This window comes from Eupeodes corollae, chromosome 3 (assembly GCF_945859685.1).
Source record: "Eupeodes corollae chromosome 3, idEupCoro1.1, whole genome shotgun sequence".
Lineage (NCBI taxonomy): Eukaryota > Metazoa > Arthropoda > Insecta > Diptera > Syrphidae > Eupeodes > Eupeodes corollae.
Window position 1 is genome coordinate 16,902,553 of NC_079149.1, and position 19,135 is coordinate 16,921,687.

A 19,135-nucleotide genomic window follows, 5' to 3' on the forward strand; every position below is an offset into this window, starting at 1 on the left:
GTTTCAATCAAAACTATTATATGATAATTACAAGTAGCAAAATATAAAAATAAATTATTTAATTTAGTTCTTATTCCACCAACATTTTGATATAAATATTAAAATCACCAAAACTAAGTAATTCTTGATCAAAAACAGCTTCAGCAGCAACATCTACGGCGACATCCACGGCAGCATCGTCAGCAACAGAAACTACTCTTGACCGTAATTCATTGGCAACAATAACATCAGCCAGGAGATCATCTATAACATCAACGTTAACTTCATCGATAGTTATATCATTATCCACAGCATCAAAATTATTTATATCTTCATCATCAGCATTCACATCATCAGAGACAACAACAAAGTCATCTAAAATATCAACATCACCAGCAACAATATCAGCAGCAACAACATCAGCAGCAACAACATCATCAGCAACAACATCAGCAGCAACAACATCATCAGCAACAACAACATCGGCAATAACACCAGCAAGAGCAATACCTAGGTCGTTTGAGTTCTTTCCGGTGGTGGATCGTTTTTTGGCTTGTAATTAAATGGGCGAATACGAATACCCTTAGGCCAGAGCTCAGAGTTGTATATCAAATGCACATATTCCAGAGGAGTACCAATTTTAAAATTGATAAATTTTAACTTTTTCATATCTTCATTCGACGCCATTAGCTTATAACATGGAAAAAGATAGGCATCGAGTTTAGTTTTAGATTGAATATAATCGGTGATATTTTCAGTTGATGTTTCCTTTCTGAAACTGGATAAATGAAACCACCTCATTTTACTAAAAACATTTTTTTTTAAGATGTCCGCATCTATATTTGCACCTGACTTAAAACTGGGTCTGTTAGAAGAATATTGAATTCGAGCATTTTCAGTTTTAGAGTCGTCAACACAAGCAGAAGTCAAACCATGAGCATTAATATTAGCAACACCTTTGTTGTCGTCACCGTCGACGTCGGCATCGCCGTCGGCGTCTTTCACAGATTCATCAACATCAAAACAAACATTATTAGCATTTCTTTTACTAAGAGGATCCTCAATTTCAATTTCAAATGCAGTACCCAAACCCACATTCGTTGCTGTCATCTCACTCGCACCAACAGCATTATTCCGATTGACGGGAGATGAAGTGGAACCTATGTCTAAGCTATTTCTTAAAAGAGAAATGGAATTAGAATGCACTCCCACGAGAGCAGCAGAGCATGCAGCAGCGTCGTCACCGTCATTTTTTTGCACAAAACCTTCTTCTTTTTGCACCTCTTCTTTGGAGATGGAAATTTTCGATGATGAGGCAGGCAGTGCGGAAGGTAGTTGTTTTTGTGGTTTTTTATTACTTGGAATTTTCGATGAAGTTTTTGGGGAGGGCGATGGATTTATATTAGTTATTGAGAGTCGATTAGTTGCGGGAGAAGAGTGGAATTTGGTTTTTATTTTTTTATTAAGAGGCACAATAGCTTTTGTGAGCCGTTGGCCCTTCGTAGAATTACGCACTTCTCTACTGACATCTAATTGTTTTTGTTTTTTTTCTGTTTCTACCTTTTGTGTGGCAATAACTTTGTGAGAACTAGTTAATTTAAGTTCGGAATCCGATTCATGTAAAAGAGCAACACAGTCAAACAGTTTATTTATTAAAGAAGGTAGAACTATGTTTGCACAATTTTCACATTTCCAGATTATGACCAAACTAGACTTTATGATTTTTATTTCAAAGTCACTTAGCAGAGAACATATGGCATGAAATGGGATACCGCATATACCGCACAAGACAGTATCACTGCTGTTTAGTAAATGGGTACACTTTCCGCACAGATTACTCATCGTAGGCAAAAAGTCTAATAAAGATTCGAACAAAAATATTCTTACGAGTACAAGACCAAGACTTTAATCGTCTCGCTTTCGAATATGTTCCTGAAATAGATTATTCGTCACATGCACTAATCACGATAGGTAGTATGGACAAAGAGTGTCAATATTGTCATTCTTTCAAGTTTAAAGGTGAATCAACTGGTTTATGTTGCGCATCTGGACAAATTTCACTGCCATCGCTAAATCCACCGCCGGAACCTTTAAAAACACTTTTAGCCGGAACCACATCTCAATCGATACATAAGTAGTAGCAACGAAGCTATTTAGCGCATTTTTACGTTCCCTATACATGAAAGGGATCCTGATGTTATACATTTGGCTGTGCATCTTGAAAACGGACAGCGTGTTTACTTTACAGAAGAAACTGCACTACAACAGGCTTCGACGGCTCCAAAAACAACTCTTACTCAATTTTTTAACCTTTGTAGTCGACAAGATGCTGTTGGTCAATTCGCAAGGACGTTGATGTACACTGATGTTCCTAAATTTTGATAACCATTGGGATTTCACATTTGCAGATGCCGCACTGAGCTCATCTCCACAACAAATTCGTCAATTATTTTGCGCATTCAGCACTTAAATTACGTTTGAACGTTCATACAAATCCCGAAGCAATGTGTAACATTAATAATATCACAAATAATGCTCGGATTTTCGGTGGTGCTCTACTGCTGCTGTCTGGTGATTTCAGAAAAACATTACCAGTCATTCCACGCGCGACATATGCAGACGAAATAAACGCATGTTTGAAAGAATCTTATCTATGGCCAAGTGTCACTAAATTATGCCTTACTATTAATATCCGCGTTCGACTTCAAAATGATCCATTAGCGTCAGGATTGTCTGAACAATTGTTAGACATTGGCAACGGTAAAATTCAATTGTATGAAGATACACAATATATTCGACTTCCAGAGAATTTTTGCAACATGGTGGCTACCAAAGATGAGTTAATAACAAGTATCTTTCCAGATTTAAGACATTATTACACTAATCATGAATGGCTGCGAGAGCGAGCTATTTTAGCCGCAAAAAATTTATGTAGATGTTGACGCCATCAATTTTAAAATACAACAGTCATTGCCTGGTGATGAAATTACATTTAAATCGATTGACACTGTTGTTGATCCTGACGAAGTTGTCAACTATCCTGTAGAGTTTCTATATTCACTAGATTTCCCTGGAATGCCACCACATAATTTGCGACTGAAAATTGGCTCACCTATAATTTTGCTTCGAAATTTAAATGCCCCAAAATTGTGTAATGGCACGCGATTAGTTGTAAAAAAAATCATGGGCAACATTCTTGAAGCCACTATTTTGAGTGGAAAATTTCAAGGTGAAGTTGTACTTTTACCACGGATCCCAATGATTCCTTCAGATGCGCCTATACCATTCAAACGTTTTACAATTTCCAATCCGCTTGGCATATGATATGACTATAAATAAGGCACAAGGCCAAACAATGACAATTTGTGGCTTAGATTTAGAAAACCCATGCTTACTCACGGCCAATTATATGTTGCGTGTTCCAGAGTTGGAAAACCATCGAATTTATTTATTTATACACCTCAGGGTTTAACCAAAAATATTGTACATCCAATGGCATTACGATAAAATCAGTTCTTGTAAATAAAAAATTATATTTTTTAAATAAAATAGTTTGAGTGTAAGCTTTTTTACCTTTAATTAAAACAAGTTGAGGATTTCATTATACATACTCACACGCTATCGATAAGTCTAATTGTATTAAATTTACATGTAATGACGTTAGATATTGTCATAACATTTGAATAATAATTTTCAGAATGTTTTAGCTTATTAAAAAAAGTTTGACATTTTAAAGACGTGTAGACAGGACAACGTCTGTCGGGTCCGCTAGTATTATATAAAAGCGTAAATTTCATCGCATGCAATTTTGTCATGTTCATATACATAAGGAAACAAATCTAAATTGTTTTGTTGGAAAATCTATCCATATAGTAGGATTTTACACGAATAACAAAAATAATATTCATAGTATGAATACTAGCGATAAAAGTTAGAGTAGAATCTTACTACGGTTGGGTTTTTGACATTTATACGAGTCTCGAATTGATCTTATGTGATTTCGTTCTCAAATGTTGGTACGATTGATATTGCATTTGTATCTCTATGGCTGTGTTCGTTGAGTAGTTGTGCATTTGGAATCATGTGTTTTCCATTGGCGAAAAAATAAATCTGCTACTGTTGATATTATTTAGTTTTGTTAATGAAAATAGACTAACTGCGCTTATTTTGCAAGAGAAAACAATTGAAAATATATTAAGGTTTATCTTAATTTAGATTAAATAAATCTTTTTGGTGTTTCAACCGCAAAAGAAGATTTAAATTGATTAAGTTTGACAACACTTTCTAAAATGCAAATGGTGTTTCGATGTGTCTCATGAAGTGCAAGTGAGATAGTTTGAATTATGTTAAACAATGAAGAATTGAAAAGTTCAGCACCATATAAGAACATGCTATCTACTCCATGTGCATTTTCTTTTAATTTGATTAAAACAAAACTATATTTTTTTTTAACAAACATTTAAATAAACAGACCATAATGCATTATCTGTAAAACCAACTTCAAAACAGGTTTTTCTTCACAAATTTTGAATCGAGTCCGATCCCCGACCGGAATCAAGTCGAATCAAGCTCATTTAAACTCGATTCTGTTATTAAGGGTGTCCCAAAATTAACGCAAGATTTGAATTTGCTGCCATTTGTGCAGTGAAGTGTTGGTAAACCTGAAAAAAAAAGCAATTTGACAGCTAACAGTATAGGGTTATTAAAAATGGAGCGTTACACGATAGAACAATTTTTTTTTTTTTTTTTTAATTAGCAAACACTAAAAGGGTTTTTTATACCTTTAATATACCAAAGACACAGTGTGAGCATTAGGAAAAGAGGGAAGGGTTGGATAGGAGGTGTCGGTGTACATTGGTTTTAAATTTCTGAACATTGCAATGACAGGGAAAGATAGAGCGTGGCAAGGCGTTCCACATTCGCGTAGTACGGCTAAAAAAAGAATCTCTGTACTTCATAGTACGTCCGAAGTTGGGCTCAAGGGTAAACTGATGGGCATTCCTAGAAGCGCGGGTATTACGGTTAAATTGTTTAAGGGGAGGAATGCAACTGGCTATTTCACTAGAGCATAGTCCGTTAAAATAACGGTAAAAAAGGGTGAGGCAAGAGTGATGTAAACGAGTTGATGATGTTAATGTCACCAATCATTTTAAAAGCTCTTTTTTGAATAATGTCCAAGAGACTTAAATAAGTTACTGGAGCACCAGCCCAGAGATGAGAGTTATATTCAAGTTTCGGACGCATATAGGTTTTGTAGATTGTAGCCAGATCAGACGGAGAAAAAAATTTCTTGCAACGTCTCAAAAAACCTAGACATCTTGCGGCATTTTTGGCAACATCGCGTATGTGATCGCTCCACAATAGGTGGTTGCTGATGCACATTCCGAGGATGTCAAGATTTTCTGTTTCGTTGATGCAAGTGCCACTCATAGATAGTGGCAAAGACGGTTTATCTCGCTTTAACGATGCAAGACAGCATTGCGTTTTCAAAGCATTAAATTCCACACGATTTTTTATTCCCGATTGTACAATGCTGTGTAGGTCGGAATTTAATGAGCTAATCATATTTTGCCGTTGCAGTTCCACATCCGAAGAGGAGGGTTGTGAGTCTGGAAACGAATATGAATTGCTAAGAGTGCTATCGTCAGCGAAACAATGTATTGGATTAGAAGTAGCAGACAGGAGATCATTTATAAAAATGAGGAAGAGGGTCGGAGACAAAACGGAGCCCTGGGGCACACCAGCGTTTATTTTATGAGTTTCAGACTTGAATCCGTCCAAAACAACTTGTATTGAACGGTTCGAAAGAAAATTTCTAATCCAACGAAGAAGAGATTCGTCGATACCGAAAGCACACATTTTCGATAAGAGAGCAAGATGCCAAACTTTATCAAATGCCTTTGAAATATCAAGTGCAATAATCTTACTTTCTCCAAAACGATGTAAAGATCTGTTCCACTGTTCGGTGAGATGAACCATGAGATCACTAGTGGACCTATTGCTACGAAAGCCGTATTGCCGGTCATTAAGAAGCTTCCGTTCCTCAAAATATTTCTTAAGCTGATAATTAATCAGCGTTTCCATGACCTTAGAAAGAAGGGACGTTAGTGCTATCGGTCGGTAATTTGTGGGAGAAGAAGATTCGCCTTTTTTTGGGATTGGCTGAACAAATGCAGTTTTCCAACTACTCGGAACGAGCCCAGAAGAATAGGATAGATGGAAAAGCTTACGCAGTGGTTTTGCTAGCGTGGAAGAACACCTCTTCAGAATAATAGCGGGGGTACCATCTGGGCCAGCGGATTTATGAATGTTGAGATCTTTAAGAACTCTCGCCACAGTTCGAGTACGAAAAAAGATTGGTCCCATAGAATCATGACACTATCTGGTAAGGTGGAATTTTCGGCGAAATGCCTTGCAAATAAGTTGGCTTTATCAATAGAGCTAACTAAAGGAGTGTCATTAACAACAAGCGTAGGAACCGAGGAAGAGGAAGAATTCCTCATGTTTTTTACAAATGACCAAAAATTCTTACTGCCTTTGGGACATTGCAGTATTTTTCGCCGTAATTTTTTGTCATGTAAAAATTTGGTCCTTCGAATATAGGCGTTGCAGGCCTTCCTGGCTTGCTTAAACTTTTTCCAGTTTTCCTCAGTTGGGTTGGCTTTAAAACACCGGAAGCTCACCTCTTTCTCCTTGATAACCTCTTTGCAACTCGAATCGAACCATGATTTAACCTTGGGTTTAATACGTTTAACCCTATTCGGGATAATCGTTTCCATTCCCAAATGAATCATACTAGAAATCATATCTGCACTGGAGTCTACGTCGCTACCGAGGAAGCATAGCGACCAGTTAAAGATCCTGAAAAAATTATTGAGACCGTCCCAGTTGGCTTTCTCGTACTGCCAAACGGTTCTCTTTGGAGCTCTTTCTTTAACTGGATTTGTTTGACACGAGAAATTAGCAGATATAACACTATGGTCCGATGTGCCTAGAGGCGTCAATACACTGATTGTGTACTTATCAGGATCAGAAGTGAGAAACAAGTCAAGGGTATTTTCTGCTCGGCCGTTAACGTCTGATATTCGAGTAGGCTCATTGACAAGCTGAGTAAGATGGTTATACTCAGCAAAAATCTCAGCACACATTCCTTCGGGCGTTGTCTGGCCCGAATGGCGAAGCCACGAAGAATTGTGAACATTGAAATCGCCCGTAATAACGATTTCAGTGTGAGGATACAGGGAGACAATTCTTTGTATGGAGTCAGACAGAGCATCAAATTCCTGAGAAGTTGAAACTCTGTCAAGGTTTGGGCTCCGATAAAGAAAACAATAGTGAATGATGTGCTTATTCACGGAAAGTTTTAACCACATGAAATTAAAAAGGGAGTTGGTACAATGACCGTATTGTGGTAAAAGTTGATATGCAACATCATTCCTAATATATATGGCGAGACCATGGTGTGAGAAGAATAATGGCACTAAGCAATACCCATGAATAAAAAATTCAGCAGGATCGGAATCTTCACCTACTTGGGTTTCACTCAATGCCAAAACAGCTGGTCTGTTAGAATTAATGTGGATGTATACAGACAGAAAATTCGATCTTAGCCCACGAACATTACTATAATCTACTCTAAAATAACCAGTCATTGCAATATAAAAATCAAAACAAACGAACTTCTAAGTATACGAGTCAATAAAAATATAACTATCAAAAGACTAAAAACGGCGTTTTCTATTTAATTCAAATCTTGCGTTAATTTTGGGACACCCTTTATAAAGAATTGAGATGAGCTTCAAGCTCGCTTCAACACCACATGTTAATGTAGTAGTCTACGAACAAAACCCTTTCTAAAAGCCCGTTAAAATTCAGAGCTTACAAATTTTAGATCAACCATCCATAATTACCTATAAAGTAAAACAAAATATTAACTTCAGAGAAATTAACAAATAAAAAATACTGGTTGATCGTGGAGGGGTGAAAATTTAGGGTTTTATGCATTTTTGTATGCTGTATCATACAAAATTAAAATAGTTTATATGCAAAATAGAAAAAAAAAAGATTTAGGGGTGGACAATCCTTAACATTTTAGGGGATGCAATATGGATGTTGTCCGATTCTCTACTCTGACCTTTTGTACGCTAAGCATGCAATACGTACTACGTTCTTTCAACCTCAAGGTATAGTTGAAAGTTTTAGCCACTAGTTGCCGATACCAATAAAAACTAAAAAAGTTTTAGCCACTAAGTGCCTAGGTGTGCAAATTTGAAAGGAAGTAAGTACTATAGAGTGAATTTCTGATAGACAATCAGCCCTATTCGGCTATTCACGTGGATCGTATATTCGATTCCCTTTCACACTGCCTTTGCATTCTGCTATCCATCGGGTGAACTACATTATCCCAAACCAATTTCAAATAAACAGCTGTTCATTTACAAATCTTGGGAATGTTGGATAAATTCTTTTGATACATTGTTGTGTCTTGGAACTCTGGATTGAATGAAAAGCGGATTCCTTTAACTCAATTATGAAACGTCTTTATTATAATATAAATGAAAATCGAATAATATTTTATTTTGATAACAGGAAAATATTAAATCAATTGATAACTTGATTAAGTTGATATTTAAAGTAATAATTCAGTACAGTTGCTCATATATATGAATATTTATATACAACAATCTCCCACACTATTTTATTCATAATCTTGAAGATATCCTGGCCGCCGTCGGTTTCTATTCGTTCTTCGATTTGGAACAGGAATGTTGCTTGGTTCTATGTCTGTGTGTATTCGATTTTCAGGAATGTTCATTGTCTCTATTCCTGATTGTCCTCGAACTTCAAAACTTCCTGGAATTACTGGAACTTGCTCAAATTGAATTTGTATTTCATCTATACTTGGATCACTTCTTTTCGGTTGATCTTCTTGAATAGTATTTTCCTTTTCGGGTAAAACCACTTCTGATTTGTATAATTGGTTTATATGGCGTTTTAATACATATCCATTGTCGAGCTCGATTTCATAATGCAGTTGACCAAACTTTTTCTTAACAACTCCAAATTTCCAAGCTGGCTTTCCGTTTGAGTAAAATCTTGAGTGAACTCTATCTCTCACACTTAAATTTCGAATTGAGTTGACTTTTTCGTTGGAAGATTTTTCATATTTAACAGGACGTAGGCAATTTAATTTGATTCTCATCTCTCTTCCAAGATATTGTTGTGCTGGACTTTTACCATTTGATAAAGGTGTTGCTCTATAACGATATAATATTTCACGTACTTTATTATGTATTGAGCCTTCTTCTTCTGACATCGCGTTTAATTTTGATTTTAATGTTTTAATATATCGTTCGGCTAACCCGTTTGTAGCTGGATGTCCTGGCGCTATAAATTTTTGCATTATACCATTTTCCTTACAGTATGCTTTGAATTCATTGCTTTGAAAAATCGAAGCGTTATCTGATACAATAACTTTTGGTAGACCATGTGTTGCTACAATGTCTTGAAGAAATTTGATAGTTACCTCTGATGTAGGAGCTGAATTTGTAACTTTGATTTCTGGCCACTTTGATTTTGCATCGATTAGAACGAAGAAATTATAACCTTGCAATGGACCAGCGTAATCAATATGTACTCTATCGAAATTAGCATTTGGTTCACCCCAATGATGAGTAGTGATCTGAGGAGGACTATTCTTACAAAGAGCACATTTTTCACAAGACCTGACGAGTTTTTCTATGCTTGAGTCTATTCCATTCCAATAGCAATATTTACGAGCCAGTTGTTTCATTTTCATAATTCCGATATGAGTACGATGCAATTCTTTAAGGACTTCGTCTTGAAGAGTGTTTGGAATAACGACGCGATTTCCTTTAAAAATAACACCATCTTGTAAAGAATAATCTGGGTTTTCTATTTGGCCTTTAAGTAAATCCTGTTTAAGTTTCGACAATTTTGAATCTTTTTCTGTTTCCTTCGCTATAGATGTTGCTGTTAACAACACGGTTGATATTTGATTGATAATTTGGTCTTGAAGGTCTTTGATTTCGTCGTCAAGGAAAAATTTAAATTTTTGAAATGAATCGGTTGAAAGGTTTCGCGACAAGCAATCTACATGAAGATGTTCCTCTGCTTTTTTATGTTGAATTTTGTAGTTAAATCCTTGAAGGAACGAAGCATACCTTAGAAGTCTAGATGATGTCATTGCTGGGATTTTTGAATGTTGATGAAAAATTCTGGTTAATGGTTTATTATCTGTGATCAAAATAAATTCTCTTCCATATAGATACATGTAAAATTTATCAATGGCAAAAACAATAGCTAGTGCTTCGCGGTCGAGTTGGCTATAATTTTGTTCTGACAGTGTTAGTGATCGAGATATAAATGCAATTGGTCGTTCTACACCCTCATCAATCTGTGACAAAACAGCTGCTATTCCAACAGGACTCGCATCACATGCTAAAGTAGTCTGTAACTGTGGATCATAAGGAGTTAATACACGATTGCTCATAATTTCCTCTTTGAGTTTAATAAATGCTAATTCGCACGATTTTGACCACTTAAATTTATAATTTTTTTGAGGTAATTGTCGCAAAGGAAAAGTTATTGTCGAAAGATCAGGAATGAATTTTGAATAGTAAGTAATCATACCCAAAAATGCACGTACTTCATCTGAATTCTTGGGCCGTGACATATCTTTAATAGCTTGAACTTTATCTGGTGACTTTAGAATTTCATTTTTACGTATAACATAGCCTAAATATCGAATTTCTGTTTTGAAAAATTCACATTTATTTTTGTTTACATGTAAATCGTACTTTTGTAATTTTTCGAAACAATTAATTAATCGTTCTTTGCATTCAGTAACTGTTGCACCATGAATAATAATATCATCAAAATAAGATAACGTACCTTCTAATCCTTGAAGTATTTGGTCTAGTATTCTATTGAATTCACTAGGAGCTGTTTTAATGCCAAAAGATAAACGGTTCATTCGATACGTGCCTCTGTGTGTTGATATAGTTTGTACTTGCTTGCTTTCTTCATCGACTAAAACGTGTAAATATGCCTTGTATAAATCCAAACGACAAAAATATTTTGAATTTCGTAACTGATTCAAAAGTTCATCGATTCGTTTAATCGGATAATGAGCTGTTTCGAGCTGAGGGTTTACACCAACTTTGTAATCCACACATAGTCGCACCTTACCATCGGGTTTTGGAATTATCACCAACGGTGAACCCCAATCGCTTGTATTTACTTTTGAAATTATTCCGTCATTTTCGAGTTCATCTAGTTCTTTTTCAACTTTCTCACGCAGTGCAAATGGGACTTCTCGTTCTCTTACGTAAATGGGTTTGGTTTTCTCTTTGAGTTTAAGTGAACAAACAACATTTGGAATGCATCCCACTCTTTGTTCAAAAATAGTGGAATATTTGTTCATTAGCTCTGTTACTGAATCGATAGTGCAAATTTCGTTTTTGACAGTACGTGTAGGTTGATCGATCGTTTGTAAATTTATGTTAAGATGTCGTATCCATACTCTGCCTATAAGCGGTGCGTATTTTGAAGGAACTATATACATTTCCTCGTTCGATACTGTATCTTGATATTGGACCTGTACTTCAACCTTTCCTATTGGAGCAAATATCTCACCAGTATAGGATCGAAAACCAATATCTGACTTTTTTACGGGAACATTTAAATTCAATTTGTTGAAATCTTTCTCTGGAAGTAACGTGAAGCCTGCCCCAGAGTCCACTTCGAATTCTTGACGTTTCCCATTTATTGAAACATTTATGTAAAATTTGCGACCATGTATTGAAAATATTTCAGATTTTCCATAAACATCAATTATTTTATTTAAATGATGTATGTTATCTGAATAATCGTACTCTGCGTTATCTGTTGCATTTGTAATAGCGTTTGTGTTCTGGTTTGATTTATTTAATAAGAATTTCAAACAAACTCGCTTCACATGACCATGTTTCTTGCAGAATTCACAACTTAGTTGATTTCGATTAGATTTACAATCATTTGCCAGGTGATTATTTCTACCACATCGTAGACACAGTCCTTCGATTCCCAAACTTTTGTAATCTATAAAAGATTTCGATTTTTTCGTTTTTGAATATTCTTGAGATCAAGGTTTTGGGCCATGGTTGCGAATTTTATTTTGAGATTGAAAATTTGAATTTGATATTTTATTTATTTCTATGTTCGTAATTGAAATGAGTTTGCAATTAATTTTTGATGCTTCGAGTTTAATCGCCTGTTCAACAATTTGTCGAATTCCAAGTTTTCTTCCTGAAGTAGTTTTTCTCTTATGTTGTTGTCCCTAAGCCCTCGAATAAATTGAGCTCGTAGAAAAATGTTGGCTATGGACAAACCACATGTGCAGTTGAAGTTGCTGTATAGTACCCTTTGTCGAAGTTTTGCTAAGTAATCATTTATGGAATTCTTTTCATTTTGATATTCCGATAAAAAATAATATTGTTCTACCAATGAATTTTTTTTCGGACAAAAATGCTTCTCTAATTTTTCAATCAATTCATCATATTTCAATTCGTTAATATTTTTGGGAGCTGAGAGTGACGTCAGTAACGAATAATTTGAAGAACCAATAAATTGAAGCAATAATTTAGCGCACATCTCTTTATCTTCGAATATCTTTTTTATCTGAAAATGATTTTCTAAACGTTCTTTATAATTATTGAATTGTTCAACCTTGGGGTTGAATGGGTCGAAATTTGAAATTATGCTTATATTTGCCGTTCGATGTTCCTGTTGATTTTGCAAGGCCGTCGTCATATTCGACATAGCTTGAATCAAGGAATTGAGTTGCTCGGAATTCATTTTTATGTTCGATGATCTTCTGTTTTTGAAAATAAGTGTTCACCTCGTCGCCAATACTGTTGTGTCTTGGAACTCTGGATTGAATGAAAAGCGGATTCCTTTAACTCAATTATGAAACGTCTTTATTATAATATAAATGAAAATCGAATAATATTTTATTTTGATAACAGGAAAATATTAAATCAATTGATAACTTGATTAAGTTGATATTTAAAGTAATAATTCAGTACAGTTGCTCATATATCTGAATATTTATATACAACATACATACAAGAATTAAGTTTAATCAATCCACTTAAACAGAATACTTTGTGTAATTTTTTAGAAATGGGCAGTATTTTATTCCAATTGTAAGCAGAGGAATAAGAGAATCTTCAAACAGAGAGCTTCAGAGAAATGTTAAAAGATTCACTTCAAATGAATAGCATAATAATGATTAGTGAACATTTTGATTTAATATGCTATAATAATAAACCAGAACTCTTAGCTTGTAGTTAAATAAAACGAAGATAGACCTTTTTTCAAAATAAAGTTTTATTATAAACATTTAGTTCCCTGCTTGGGCATTGGCAATAGGGTTTGCATGCATTGTTATGCTGTTTATTTTTCTTTCTGCATGTGGTCGGTAGTTTTTAGGATTGACTGTAAGTTTTTCCAGTTCATCAAGTACATCAAAGCCGTCTATAACCCTGGACAAAAATATACAAAAACATTAAACAAATATATTGTACTGTATTGACTTTTGCATACCTTCCAAAAACTGTGTACTTCAAGTCTAAATTTGGTTGGGCTGCATATGTGATAAAGAATTGACTACCATTTGAATTCGGTCCATTATTGGCCATCGAAACAATTCCTCGATCAGAATGCTAACGCAGGAATTTAAAAATTAATTAACAAGTGTTTTAGTTAAAATCATTACAATTTATGTACCTTTAGGGAATCTTTAAATTCATCTTCAAATTTCGAACCCCAAATAGACGTGCCACCTTTGCCAGTATTCGTTGGATCACCTGTTTGAACCATGAATCCTTTGATGTTCCTTAAAAATACACAACCATTGTAGTAATCGCTCGCACAGAGCGCCAAGAAATTCTCGCAGGCTTTTGGACAATCATCGCAGAATAATTCAATTTTCATGTCACCAGCATCTGTATGGAGGGTTACAGACTATTTACTTTTATTTTAAAAACACATTTAAGAAAAGGAAAACAAAATACAATAAATATAATATCAACGACATTTACCATTTTATAGTAATTTTATATTGTTTCTTAATATTTACAATTCCTTATTAAATGTTTTAAATTCAACTTATAATAAAGCAAGAAGAAGAACTCAAATGCAAAATGACAGATGTCATATATCCAAAACAAATGTCATATGTTGCAGGGTAGTTATTGAGTAGTGCGTTTCGGGTATGAGTATTGACGAATTACTTAGCCCGCTACTACATGACACAGTTTAATTCTATTTTTTTTGGAACTGACAATAATATTCAATTTTTGATGTGTATATTTTTGTATGTTTTTCTACGCGAACTCTTGCCGAACTTAAGCATCTATTGAAATTTAATTCCTGTGGAGATATTTGCATTCCTGAATATGGCTTCATTATGTTCTTCTTCAATGGGAAAGCGTCATCCGCTACAAAAACATAGGGCAACTTTTCTCCACCTGCCATTAGCTCTTCCGTAATTGGAATGGTAAGGGAATCGGTCTCCAACATTTCTGCAAATTTGGTGTATGAAAAAACTCCACCATCAGAAATTCGTCCATTTTTTCCCACGTCAACCATTAAGAATTCACTATTTGCATTGACAACAGCCATCAGGACTAGGTATGCTAAATGTTTTCTTATAGTTGAAGTAGTATGATCCCGAATTTGGTGGCTTCTTTATTTCGACGTGCTTGCCGTCGATAGCCCCTATACAATGGGGGAACCCACTTACATTGAGACATTTTTCGGATTCCTAAAATTATGTAGAATTAAATCAAACAAAATAAAAATAAGTTCTCTAAAAAATATGACCTTTATATATTCATTTAGTACAGATATTATACCCTCACACGTTTCTATTACTATTTTCCCAATTGCTGGGGGGGGGGGGGGTTTATCGGCATAGAAAAATTTGAGATCCTCAAAATCATTTCCTTTGGCGAGGTACCTTAATGTAATTAGAAGGCGTGTTTCTGGACTTATTGAATCTCGCATAAAAGTGTCTTCTTTTTTGATTAATGGAGTTACTTTTTTAGCAGTTCTTGAAAGGCTTCTGCATTCATTCTGGTAAAATTCAAGAAATCATTTGGTTCATTTGTTTTAATTTACATTATTAATTTTTCATTGGAATTTTTTTTTCATCTCTTAGCCATTCTTTCATCCAAATTTTTTTTCTTTTTATTTTTACTTCTTCATCGTCATTTAGGCACTCTGCAATAATTATCAATGCCAATATTTTTTCTTTTTTCAGGCATCTTGATTCGATTAAATGAAATGAAGCAGAAGTCTTTCAACAACGTTTATGTAGTGTGTGGCGAAGCATCAATTTAGTTGACAACTAAAATTGACAAATAAAATTGAATCGTGTATGGAGTGCACTATCAATAATTACTATCGTGTTTATATTTCTGTTAAAAGTAACTCACGAAAAAATAAATTCAATGCTTAACATTTTTGAAGGCAGTCCAAGATATTTAAGGACTATTCACATGACTATTCGCCAACATCGAACGAATAAACCAAAGTTTATCTAATATGTCATTTATTTCAAATGGCTTGCGTGTGTTCGTCGTTACAGCTGAACAACAAAGACTAGAATTGTATTTTTATGTTAGATAAATGTTATTTGTTGAAGTGTAGATCGTACGTAGAACGCGTATTCAGTTTGACAGTTCGTTACAATCAAATTGCAATTCTCGACAAAAAGTTTGGTTTCTTATTTTTCTCTTATTTTTGTAACGAAAAAGCTAGTTTTATTACCTTTAGATTACATGAAGCTATTTTTATTTATTTAGATTTATAAATTGTTTAAAATCACATTTATTTGTCGGTCGTTAGTAACACTTATGTGAATAGTCCTTTTCACACGTGTAAATCAACCGTCATGAGAAAAGATAAAACTTGAAGAAAATCGTTACATCAAACCAGATACTATAATATTAATTAACCAAGAATCGATTACAAAATCCGATGAGTAGGCTGCGGAGGAGTCAAATGTGATTTTTGACAATTCTATCATATTAAAAATTTTAAAAACTCGTTCTGAATCCATTTACAACTCATTCATGTGATTCTGTAATTGTCATGATAATAATTTTCATGGGTTCAATCCCTGTCTGTGCCATCTAAAGTTTTTTTCAGGTACTGCCCCCTGTGAACAATTCACAAATATTCCAAGAGTAATTCTTGTCATGAAAAGTACTTTCTGAAATAAGCTGTCCACTATATCTCTGAACCATTACTCGTACATAGGAATGGTTGAGAGTTGTAAGTCACAAAGCCCTAGTTCTCAACAGACTGTTGCGCCACCTAATGTGTGTAGACGTTAGCATAAATATATTAGGGATTTTTATGTAACCGCGGAAACCTGATTAATAGAATCAGATTAATTTACATAGAGGAAATATATTATCCAGATTTCTTAGGGAAATTGCTTCCTGCATTGGCACTATTTAAAGGGTGATTTTTTTAAGGTTAGGATTTTCATGCATTAGTATTTGACAGATCACGCGGGATTTCAGACATGGTGTCAAAGAGAAAGATGCTCAGTATGCTTTGACATTTCATCATGAATAGACTTACTAACGAGCAACGCTTGCAAATCATTGAATTTTATTACCAAAATCAGTGTTCGGTTCGAAATGTGTTTCGTGCTTTACGTCCTATTTATGGTCTACATAATCGACCAAGTGAGCAAACAATTAATGCGATTGTGACCAAGTTTCGCACTCAATTTACTTTATTGGACATTAAACCAACCACACGAATGCGTACAGTGCGTACAGAAGAGAATATTGCGTCTGTTTCTGAGAGTGTTGCTGAAGACCGTGAAATGTCGATTCGTCGCCGTTCGCAGCAATTGGGTTTGTGTTATTTGACCACATGGAAGATTTTACGCAAAGATCTTGGTGTAAAACCGTATAAAATACAGCTCGTGCAAGAACTGAAGCCGAACGATCTGCCACAACGTCGAATTTTCAGTGAATGGGCCCTAGAAAAGTTGGCAGAAAATCCGCTTTTTTATCGACAAATTTTGTTCAGCGATGAGGCTCATTTCTGGTTGAATGGCTACGTAAATAAGCAAAATTGCCGCATTTGGAGTGAAGAGCAACCAGAAGCCGTTCAAGAACTGCCCATGCATCCCGAAAAATGCACTGTTTGGTGTGGTTTGTACGCTGGTGGAATCATTGGACCGTATTTTTTCAAAGATGCTGTTGGACGCAACGTTACGGTGAATCACGATCGCTATCGTTCAATGCTAACAAACTTTTTGTTGCCAAAAATGGAAGAACTGAACTTGGTTGACATGTGGTTTCAACAAGATGGCGCTACATGCCACACAGCTCGCGATTCTATGGCCATTTTGAGGGAAAACTTCGGAGAACAATTCATCTCAAGGAATGGACCGGTAAGTTGGAAACCAATATCATGCGATTTGACGCGTTTAGACTATTTTTTTGTGGGGCTACGTCAAGTCTAAAGTCTACACAAATAAGACAGCAACTATTCCAGCTTTGGAAGACAACATTTCCGAAGAAATTCGGGCTATTCCGGCCGAAATGCTCGAAAAAGTTACACAAAATTGGACTTTCCGAATGGACCACCTAAGACGCAGCCGCGGTGAACATTTAAATGAAATTATCTTCAAAAAGTAAATGTCATGGACCAATCTAACGTTTCAAATAAAGAATCGATGAGATTTTGCAAATTGTATGCGTTTTTTTTTTTTTAAGTTCTCAAGCTCTTAAAAAATCACCGTTTAAAATGAAAAGACAGACTATAAAATAAATCGATTGTTGTTGCACCTCTTTCACTGCAATTTGACTTAGTTTTTATTCAATGAAGTGAACTTGCATATGCCCTCTTCATTATAAGGAATTTTGGTCTGAAAAATATCAAATTATATTAAAAATCAAAACAATTAACAAAAACTTACTCTTAAAATCCGAAACCCATTGTTTTGTTTTGAAAAATTGATTGTCATTTTTGACAGGTCACACAAATTCCATAAGTTTCTTTTTAGCCCAATCCCCCATTTTGCTTTTTTTCTCCACTCACATGTATTCACCGATAGCGAATTTGAGAGAGTTTACCTCGAATTTGAGAGAGCTAACCTCGAATAAAATTTAAGGGTGTTTCAGGTAGGACGGGTACCGGTCAGGACTCTAGATAATATATTTCCTCAATGTTAATTTATCTCCGCAGAAATAAACTACCAAAAATTTAATCAGATTTTTTTCTGCAAATAAATTACATTACATTACATTTACATTTAATTAAATTTATCTCACGAATTTTATATGGTGAAAATTCGTATTAAAATTTTACGACAAAAATTTACAAGAATAAAATTAAAATCATTTTCTTAGGGTGTCCATTCATGGTTCATGGTTGCAAATTACAATTGCGTTAAAAAAAATATCAGTGCTCTCCAAATAATATCAACGTTATAATATGTTTCATTCAACTTCTAATAACAAACTTAAATATTTTATTCATAATAACAAAAAATAAGTATTATCGATTTTTTACCGTTAGCTTTGTCATAGTAAAAGCCGCTTTCATAAAATAGCAGTGCATGACAAAGTACTAGATCATTACGTTAGAACTGTAATAAGTTATATGAAAGTATACAAATAATTTTAACTTACAATTAGTACTTTGTTGCATAACCATTGTTTTTTATAATGCTTTGCATCAACGTGGCATCGAGTTTACTAAAACCTGATACCTCTCGACTGGTATTGCGTTCCACAAGTCACGCAGTGCTTCCCACAATTCTTTCGAATTCTTGGGTTGTGCTTCATGAACTTCGTTATTAACATCTCCCACAAATTTGCGATGGGGTTAAGGTCGGGGGATTGAGCGGGCCACTCCATAACGGATAACTTCTTCTGCGCAAACCATGATTTTGCCTTTTTTGATGTATGCTTCGGGTCATAGTTTTGTTGGTATAACCAAACCAACGGCTTTTTCTCTTTAGTATAGGGTAACATAATCTCCTCGATAATTTTCACATACTCGGTTGCATCCCTTATACCTACCTACCAGTAGTATGAAAAGCAAGCCCATATTATAA

The 19,135-nt window shown here is 34.8% G+C and overlaps 2 protein-coding genes across 3 annotated transcripts; both read right to left on the bottom strand.

The window, feature by feature from the left end:
- Nucleotides 1–8,677: 8,677 nt before the first annotated feature.
- Nucleotides 8,678–11,425, bottom strand: LOC129949217 (uncharacterized protein K02A2.6-like). The gene has a single exon (XM_056060527.1). It carries the CDS (start codon nt 11,423–11,425, stop codon nt 8,678–8,680), a length of 2,748 nt encoding a protein of 915 aa, XP_055916502.1.
- Nucleotides 11,426–13,349: 1,924 nt separating this feature from the next.
- On the bottom strand, nt 13,350–14,208 carry LOC129948945 (peptidyl-prolyl cis-trans isomerase-like 3). 2 transcript variants are annotated; one of them, XM_056060099.1, is made up of 4 exons: nt 14,085–14,208; nt 13,771–14,007; nt 13,588–13,706; nt 13,350–13,526 (listed from the first exon to the last, which is right to left on the bottom strand). In XM_056060099.1, the coding sequence occupies exons 1-4, from the start codon at nt 14,085–14,087 to the stop codon at nt 13,385–13,387; spliced, it is 501 nt and encodes a 166-aa protein (XP_055916074.1). In that variant the 5' UTR covers nt 14,088–14,208; the 3' UTR covers nt 13,350–13,384. The 2 variants fall into 2 exon arrangements, with proteins under 2 accessions (XP_055916074.1, XP_055916075.1); XM_056060100.1 differs by having other exon boundaries at nt 13,771–13,988; nt 14,085–14,191.
- Nucleotides 14,209–19,135: the final 4,927 nt, after the last annotated feature.

What these genes read in the sequence shown, in the direction of transcription:
- LOC129949217 (XM_056060527.1), bottom strand. Translation starts at nt 11,425, where the DNA reads ATGAACAAATATTCCACTATTTTTGAACAAAGAGTGGGATGCATTCCA.
- LOC129948945 (XM_056060099.1), bottom strand. An exon ending in AATTTAAAGATTCCCTAAAG is followed by an intron (nt 13,707 to 13,770) that starts GTACATAAATTG and finishes TTCCTGCGTTAG; the next exon opens with CATTCTGATCGAGGAATTGT. An exon ending in AAGTACACAGTTTTTGGAAG is followed by an intron (nt 13,527 to 13,587) that starts GTATGCAAAAGT and finishes ATTTTTGTCCAG; the next exon opens with GGTTATAGACGGCTTTGATG.